Raw genomic sequence first — 10267 nt, 5'->3', positions numbered from 1 at the left:
AATACTTTATAAATTAATTATAAATACAATAAACTAATAAAACAAAAAAAAAAATTAAAAACGTAACAAAATGAATTGAAAATAAAAAGTTAAAATATAATTANTTATAAAATAAACTAAAAACATAAAAATAGGAAACGGATGTCGACATCCGTCGACGGATATCGACATCCGTTTCAGTGCCTGGACGTCTTCTTCAATACACACAACACAGAGCACACAAATAACACAAAAGTCAACACTAGACCACAGAAACCTCAACAAACACACCAACCAAATATCAACAATAGAGAAAGCTACCCAATCCTACACATTACATACATTAAAAAAAATAGAAAGAAACGAAAAGAAACTAACCTGTCGAAACGAACGAAGAAGAACCACCGCCCCACACCGCCGCAACACCCGCCGCACTAGCACCCTCCGTGCCGCCGCACACACCGACTACAAAGCACCAAACACAACCGCACCGCTCAACACACCCGCAAAACGAAACCAACGTCTACACCTCTCCGCACCGCGTTGGACCGTCACACACTTACCGCACCGCCACCCGCCGCACACCAACAGGCCGCATAAAGCAACAGCAGGTTCAAAGGAGGACTGGGAGAGTGAGAGTTGCAGAGAGCATTTGAAAATGAAAGCTTTGGTGGGGGTGGGAATACGCGAAGGAGAGAATCTTGAGTCTGTGTGTGTTCAGAGTGTAAAAGAGGCCGGATAGATTAACTTTAGTAAATAGGGGTATAAAGGTAAAAATAAAAAAAACAACAAGATTATTTTTGTATTTAAAAAAAAATCCAAAAAAATTGGGGGGTGGAAGATGAAATTGGGGAGGTACAGGGAGTAACTCCCTCACAATTTAGGGTGTACTGTTATTAATAAGGCCCCACCTCTCCACATCTTAAATCTCTATATGACATTGGGTATTAATTTTCCTGTGTCTTTTTTCTTTTTTTAATTTATTTATACATTCTACATTATATCCACATACGGAGTTTGGTTTTGATGATATAAGTTTGAAAAAATATATGCATTTTTTGTTTTCATCTGTGTATAAATCATGCATTAATATAAGTTATATTGAGATTATGTATGTTATATCAATTTCATTTCCTTTAAACTTAAACATTATTTTCAATTGCTTTTTAAAAAAATCTTTTATAACATACTAATTCACTATGATAGATATACTTGGTTTGGATTAGAGTGTATTTACAGATAATCAATTATTTTATGTCATAATCAATCATTATAAGTGAAATAATAAGTTATTTATGAAACACGAATTTGAACAATTAAGATTATAATTTGTTTAGAAGTTTGTTTACATACAAACCTCAACAGATAATTTATTATTATGGAAAATAATCAATTATAGTGTACTTGTTCAGTTTTCATATTGAGCAATACACTTTATTATCCTAAAATATAATTAATTATATGAAGTCTTAGTGGAAAACACCATCTCTTCCACACTTTATTATCCTAAAATTATACTTATTAAGATAATATTTAAGTAAATCAATTCTCTTTCAAGGTTAGTACAAGCATAACCTAGTCCCTTAACTCTTCATAACACAAAAGATGTGAAACTAATAAGTTTGGGACATTATTGATAGTCCCAAGGGTGTAAATTATTCAACACGTGCATTAGTTTAATTTTAACACAATAAAATCGTATCTACAAGAATTTGATTTGATAAAATAATAATATAAATATATTTAAGTTTGTAATAACGGGATGATAAATATTTGACAGTTTGAATGAAAATAAAGATAAGTGAAGTTGATTAAAGCATTGGGATTGAACTTGACTTCTTTCACTTAACTGATTATTGCGGCGTATAACACTGATGATTGATCAAGTCATCAAAGCAATATAAGCAAACTAAATAACCAACATGTAAATAAAGAACATAATATATATATTGAATCAAGTGCAGCACAGAGAGTTTAGAGAAGTTGCATTCAATCCCAACTAAGAATAATTTAGCTTCTCGTAATGATGTTTACAATAAGTGCAAAGAGTTGCTTCCTTCCTCCCATGGTTCCCTCTAAAGATAATATAATAAGTGCTTAAGAACTTCATGACTGATCTACAAAATCAATATACAAATAATAAAGACATGCTATATTTTTATAGAAAATCTAACTATTCCTTCAACTTCGATGATGTTAGCCATGAGAATTCCTTCTTAGGTGGGTTTCCTTCATGCTTTGGCTTTCAACTTGATGTTACAATAGTGAAGCTTTCCTTTCCAAGTGGGTTTCCTCCTAAGGCTAGCTGCTATTATGGAACTTAAAGTTTCCTTGTAGTGAATGTTTCTTCATGTGTGGTTTAATGCCAAAATCACTACTCAGTTGCAGGTCTCATATTTTGAATCTTTATAAACCGTCGTATGTGGCTCAGCGACAACTTTTGAGCTCAACACCAACTTCTCAATTTCCTTCATATTGCCTTCAAAAACAACATAAACAAATCAAATTCCACCTTTTGCAACTTCTCTACTCCTCATTCTGTAATTTAAGGTAAAAGGGTTTGTATAACTAGATTGTACATCAAATTCATACAAGATAAGTGTCTAAATGATATGTAATTATAAATAAACTAAACACTTATCAGATGTCATCCCAAGGATGGCCAAAGTTAACATCCCAAATAGGGTTACATTTGACTTTTTTTTCATGATGTGAGATAGCAACAATCAAATAAAGGTACTTAAAAGAGATTATAAATAAATAAGGGATGTGGTATAAATATAGAATTATGCTTTTTCCATATTGTGATTGGATAATTTCCACCAAATTCTATATCAATTCATATAAAGGTTCTTTTTATTTTGCAAAATTTTGAAGCTAACAATTCTAAATCGTTTACAAACATGTTATTAACTTGCAATAATTCTTGAAGAACATGAAGAATGATTCTCTTATGAGTTAAATATGATTTTAGTTTCAAAACTTAGACACGAAATTGGAATTCGTCTCTTTTCAAAACTTTGATACATGTTGATCTCCAAACTTAAAATGAATGGATATAGTCCTTTTAATCCAAAGATGTTATTTTTTTACAGGTTAAACGTCCTTGAGATTGACATTTGAATTAAAATATGTCAAACGGTATAAACAACTCAAACACTAACCTAAAATGTCATCTGGCACATCAAAAAATTTATCACATTTATGTTAGAATGACTACATCTATTCATTTTTTAAGTTTTATAACCAAATTATATCAAAGTTTCATATATGGACAAATTCCAATTTTATAAATTAAAATTTAGGGATGACTCAAAACATTTTAACTATTCTCTTGTTATATATTTGAAGGAAACTTACCCTTGAAGACACCTAATGATATTCATGTATTAATTCTTGTTCTTAATCTTTTGTGATATAACATAAGTGGTATTTTTTCCCATACTTTTTTTTCCAATTTTCATTTACTGTACACATAGGTTTGATGTGTTCATGTAGTTGGTTTCTACATGTTTAAGTTGTTTTCTTGATAGCTTTAAAAAAAAATCGTGAGTAATAACATTTTGTACTTGTAAAGTATGGTTGTAAAACTAGAAAAGAGATTTTAATGGCACTTGTGGTGCTCCAACCCCTATACAAAAGTTGTACAATATGTTTCCTCTGATTAGGTCTAAGTATTTTATAGTTAAGACATGAACATTTGATAACAAAACTTGTTGTCCAATACCCATCTATAGTTGGTCTTGGTACATTCAACAACTCAACCAAAACATAACTATCAAGCAAAACAAAGGTTAAAATGTACATTTGCATGGGAACATATTGATCTTGTATTTTTAGTCCAAAATTCTTAAGGTTTGTTATGTTATATATATATATATATATATATATATATATATATATATATATATATATATATATATATATATATATATATATATATATATATATATATAATGCAATAAATAGAATCAATGCACCAATAAAAAAAAAAAAAAAACTTACCTTTGTATTCTATACTTCATCTTCAATCCCACACTCTTAATTGAGTCATATTAAAAAAAAAAAAAAATTCTCAATCAAGTATGACGTTCTTGAACACTGTATTATTTTTATCATTAGCCTATTATATTTTAAAACATGTAAGATATTTTTGTGCAATAAACAAGAAAACGTCAAGCTTGTCATAACTTTTACGGTAAGATATATTCGAGAATGGTTTTAAAACCATTTTTGTATTGTTTGTCTTAATTAAAAAAATGTCATGGTACAACTTTTTTTGGTGAAAATGTAACCATTGTCATATAACGTACTATAACTTTCAAAGTGAAACAAATCATATTAAAATTATAATGATAATTAAGCCTATAATTTTTTTTTGTGCTCTCTTTATTTTAATTTCTTTATGATTTACTTATAATGTTATTCATTGTATTTTTGTATCTCAATCAACTTTTTTACAAGAATATTTTTTTTTTTGAGATTTTATCAATTAATAAAAACTCTGTTGAAATAATATCAAATTATTTTTTGTCTATCATGAGCTTATGGAAGAAAAAAAGTCTCTTGAAATACCAATTCACACTCTATTTATACAACATTTTCTTACAAATATTTATAAATGTAATAATTTTCTTTAAACAATAATAATAATAATCACTAAAATATTTAAATATTATACATAATAACAATTTTTTACAGTAACCTTTTAAACAATAAGAAAAATTTCAAATAAAAAATAATCAGGGCAAAGATCCCAAAGACGAAATATATATTATTTAGTTTAATTGAGTGACGTGGTAAAGCTTAAACACTGTGGATGAGAAAACATCATTAAACAGTGTAACATTGTTAATTAAATTTTAAAAAATAAAAGATTACATTAAAACAGTTTATTCTACTGAAATCAGAAATGTGGTTAATAAAAAAAAAAAAAAAACACAGGAAGCAGTGGTAAAACAAGATTGAGCATGAAAGAACAACATGAGAATGCAGAAAAATGTCGTGTCCCTAGCGCCGACACGAAATTTATAACTGCAATTTTGGTGTTTGTCATAAAGTAAAAGAACGTAAGAATTAAAATTTTCACGAGGAGTTTCTGGAGATTCCCCCATTTATGTGTGTCCATACATAGAAACCTAAATTAAAATTATCAGCTGTTTCATCGGATTCTTCTCATCCATGTGCCTCTTTTTTTCTCTCTCTTGTTTTTCTTTGAATAATTAACCCTAAACAATTGCATGCACATACCCAACTTTTTTCCTTTGCATATTCCCTCACCAACCTATCCATTGTCTTTGGATTCTCGTTTTCTACTTATTTCTTTTTTTATTTCTTTTTTTTTTCTTTTCATGTTCCCTCTCGAATCATGTACAAGATAAGATTGACAGCAATGATAATCATACCCAATATCTTAGTTTATCACTCATTTATCATCTTTCTTCTTTTTGCATACCTCCTATACCTCTATCTCTTTCCTTCTTTACTTCCTGTTCAATCTCATTAACTATTTTAATTCTGATTTCAATTGGGGTGAATAGATAAGATGGATGATTATGGAGAACCACAAAAGATTAAGAGAAGATCAAGATAAAAAAAAGGAAGAAGAAAAATTTAAAGAGTAGTAAGATTTATTAATGTATTTAGTTGATTTACACAAAATAAAAAGATGATCATTATTTATTATTGGATGAATAAATCATCTAAGATAATTTGTAATCCATTAAGTCAAATAATGGAATGTTATAAGAACAAATCTTAATATGAGTCTTATATTTATTTTAAAATAAAAAGGAAAAATGAGTCTATATTACATGTTTGAATCTGGGATTGAACTTTATGAGATAAAAGTATTCTTTAAATGAAAGGGTTGAATATTCATCTATAAAGATGGATTTGAGTGATGTTTTATTAAATGATTTAGGATATTAAACATTTTAAATATTTCTATAATTAACATTCAATGAATGAATATATTAAATAAAAATATATTTTAGTCCCTCAAATATAAAATAAATATTTTGTGTTTGGAATTTTGTTTATCCTATGTTTTTTTATTAAATTACTCTTCGTGGCCAATTGTCCTCCAATAAGTATTTTAAAAAGAAAACTCACATGTAATATGATTTTTCCTGATATAAAATGCAAATGCAAAGTGATTTATCATGCAAGTAAATTTGTATTTCGTTAGTTATAGGTGAAGTTTGAAAAAAGTTAGAATAAAGGGATTAATTTCAAATATTTTTTAAACTATAAGAACTAAAAATTAATTTTATATTTGAGAGAACAAATTAATCCTCTTCAAATTTTAGAAACTAAAAGCATAATTATAAAGTTAATATAAAAAATGTGTTTATCCATCTATTTCAGTTTAATTCAAAATTCATTCAATGTATCAGCTCGAAATAAAAACTAAAAAGTTCCAAATTGTTGTTACACTTGCATTTGCACAAATGTATGTGGAACATATAAGTGAGATAATATCACAATAATTTCATTTATCTCATTCGAATGTTTTATTTTACATTATTATAAAAATTAAAAAAAAAAAACAAAGCATATACGTTTGAGTGATATCCAAATTAGCAATGGTCCCAATATGTTTGTGAGAGAGATATGATGGAAATTTAATATTCAGTAATAATTAAAATAAAATTTAAAAGAAATAGCATGAACTGTTTAAATTTCATCCTATATATATGTGCTAACTTCTCTCAATTGAATGAAGTGATTATATGTTATCTAGTTATTTTACTTACTTTCATATTGTATAGTAAATGTATAACAAGGAATATTAATGATACTATTTAATTGTTGTAAACGAAGTAAAAATTATTGAAAAACATGACAAACTTCTTTTCATTGAATATATGTTTTCAATAAGAGTGTAATATATAAAAAAAAATAAGAATAAAAAAAGAAAAAAATTGAAAAGTATTAGAGGAGGGAACATTCAAAAGCCTATTACTCTTCATTTCAAAAAGTTACTTTTCTTCCCTCTCCTTTCTCTACGTGTTGTGTGGAGATAACTCTATGCAGGTAAAACATTAAAGCATATCAGAGAGATATATACAGATGAAAATCAACAACATATATAGCTCATAAAATTAAACATCAATCAGAAAAAAATGGTGTCTATCAGTCAACATTTTCATCAATTCATCAGTTACTATATAATAATGCAAATCACAACAATTTTGAAGCCAGTTTCAGTCAACATATTGATCAAGCAAATTATGTATACATATTCATCACATATACCTATGGAAATCAGACCACAATAAGAAGGACAAAGATGACAGATAAACCAAACAGCTTGATTAATTAACAACATCATATCCATCAGAAAAAACCATTAGAAGTATTATTAATTAATAAAAGAAAAAACAAGCCTAACAATTAATTAAGCTATATATATATTATTTATATATGTGTGTATTCTGCATATCTGCATACTACAAACTAGACATAAACACTGTCACTTGAAAAGGGTGATCAGAAACTGAAGTTCAAACTCCATTTGGGGTAAAAGTTGAAGGTGTTACAGTTTTAATTGCTGAAAAGAAAAAGATCTCCATATCTGGTGAAGAAAAAAATGCTATTGGGGATTTCTTGGAGGAGCATGTGATGGAAACTCTTCTCTTCTTAGGTGCTGGTGGACATGTTGAGACTTCTGGTATTCTGAACCTTTTACCCTTTGGTGTAGAACATATATCTTCCTCATTGTGATCATCTTCACCCTTTATTTCTTTGGTACCTGAAGAAGAAGAAGAATAAGAACAAGTAGTAGTAGAAAGAGTAGCAGAAGACCTTGCCATTGATTTTTTCTTCTGCATTCTTTCCTCAACTTTTTTACACTTCATCACTGTTCTTGAAGAAGCTGGTGCCATGTAAAACTTGAGCTAAATCTTAATGTCAAAGGGTCCTCTCTCTTCAAAAAACTGCAGAAAGATTAGTTGAAAAGTTGAGATTGTATATGGAAAACGGGGGCACAGAGAAAAAGACCCTTTTGTATGGTAGAGAAATTCTCTATGGTCAGCACTCACCGCAATTTATCTTGTGATTTTTATATTAACATCAAAGATTCTCCATGGTTGAAAAGTTACGGAGCTGACATCATTCATATTACTGGAAAAATAATAAATAAACAAAAACCTACTGCCACTCAGATTAACATAACTTTATATTATTAATATAACATATTTACACCATATTTCTTTTTACAGCATTCTTTTGTTATCTCCTTTCATCACATCTGTTATCTAAATCATTCTGACTGATCTTTATTTATAACTTTCTGTATACTATTATTACTTTTTGCATAAACACAATTTCTTAGTAAAATTTAAAGTGTTAATTAATATGTTATTCATCAGACTCTTTTTAGAACATGTTTTAGCGATATTTGATGATGATGAAGGCGGTCCCAGTTAAGACCTGTATCAAACTCTACGCGGTTCTTCCAAATCTTTTGAACTCAAAGCTAAACTTTATGATCCAGGTTTTACTCTTTTTTTAATACAAAAGTGGGAAGACAGCCGCTGAAAAAAGTATCATCTTTATGCTTTTTATTTTTATTTTTCTTCTTTTTTATTTTCAACCAAACACTTTTAACTTTTTATAACAAAATACACACTCCTTTACATATATTATATAATCATTAACTATTTCTAGTTCCTTCTTATATTACTTATATAATCTATATCTACACTTATATACATATTATACTTATAGTAGATCATTACACAAACAATAAGAATCAGAGTAAACTTAATGAGTGTTTGCCATAACACAAATGTCTATACCAAAAACATATCATAATTGGAAAACTCACATACCAATTCAATACAAAAATCATCTCGTCAACGTAAATATATTAACAAATATAAATGATTTTATAAATAAAAAGATATTCCACAAAAATACCAATTAACGTCTTCTAAAATATTCTTATTAGTATGTTTCACTAAAGACTGATATCATATATGAACTAATAATAAATAAACTTAAAAATAGTGGAAGTTGCTTATCTATATATATGAACTAATAATAAATAATAATATTTTAAGATATGTGACTTAAACTTAAGAGGATCTTTGTTATAACATAAATGTATTTATTTAACACACAACTCATAAATTGGTTTATATATATATATATATATTTATATATATATATATATATATATATATATATATATATATATATAATCTTATTTGTGATATTATGTTCATACCATTCTTATTATTTTTATCAACATTTCATACAATATTATTTTTATCTAATACAATCGTTGTGTTTTAGTGCAGTTTTGTTCCTGTCTTTGGATAGTCTAGTAGCACACTCTGTCTTTGCTAGTTTCCCCCGATAAAAAACTTGCGTCTTTTGAATTTTTCATGACATTTCAACCCAAAACCGAACCTAGGTTCTTGCTTATTTCCATTTTCAACCGCAAGAGGAAAAAATTGCGGTGAAACGATAACTAGGTAACGAACCAAGGTCGTTTTTGGATCGAAACGCCACCAGAAATCCAAAAGACGCCGCTTTTTCTGGGAGGCAGCTAGCAAAGGAAGAATGTGGTACTACGTTACCCCAAGAAAGGAACAAAATTACACTAAAACACAACACAAAAAAAAACAAATTTTAATCAGTTGAACCAGAAAATAATCGATGAAAGACTGAACAAAGTTTAAACGATAACAATAAAAAAACACACACCTGGGATGCAATGCCGCAATAGAGAAAAAGGAGAGGAGGAAGACGATGATGTTATCAGAAACAATAATGCAATACTGCAAGAGAGAAAACAGAGAGGAGGCGCAAGAGAGAAAAAGGAGAGGAGGAAGACGATGATATCAGATATTACAATGCCGCGAAGAGTTTGCAGTTTATTTAACATGAAATGGGGCGTCGGTTGCTACAGAAACCCACATCTATAGTCACATAAACGTTAGTTATCTAACTAATATGACGTCAAAGATAACTTTTAATCTGACTTTTTGAATGCACATTAGACGTCCTACACCAGGGGAGCCGACGTCTATTTCGCTGAACCGATTGACGTTTCATTTCCTGTTAGGGAAGTAGACGACAGTTGTCCAGGGCGCCGACGTCTATAACAATATAGACGTCGGGGCTCTTCTATCGCACGTCGAAGTGCCTGTGAATTTGGTAAACATCATTAATTACAAGTACATAGACGTTGCCCACCGAGAAATCCGACGTCTATATTGTAGAAATTGATGTCTTCCCACCTTCCAGACAAGCCATAGATGTCGGTTTTTTACTA

The 10267-nt window shown here is 28.8% G+C and overlaps 1 protein-coding gene across 1 annotated transcript in view; it reads left to right on the top strand.

The window, feature by feature from the left end:
* LOC106770078 (exocyst complex component SEC15B-like) overlaps nucleotides 1–7707 on the top strand; it is a 13253-nt gene extending 5546 nt beyond the window's left edge. The window contains exon 2 of the mRNA XM_014655904.1: nucleotides 7478–7707. Within this exon, the coding sequence (XP_014511390.1) occupies nucleotides 7478–7707 (230 nt within the window). The remainder of the gene's footprint in view (nucleotides 1–7477) is intronic.
* Nucleotides 7708–10267: the final 2560 nt, after the last annotated feature.

This window comes from Vigna radiata, chromosome 8, assembly GCF_000741045.1.
Source record: "Vigna radiata var. radiata cultivar VC1973A chromosome 8, Vradiata_ver6, whole genome shotgun sequence".
Lineage (NCBI taxonomy): Eukaryota > Viridiplantae > Streptophyta > Magnoliopsida > Fabales > Fabaceae > Vigna > Vigna radiata.
The sequence above is the reverse complement of the archived record's forward strand: the minus strand, read 5'-3'. Positions and strand labels throughout refer to the sequence as shown.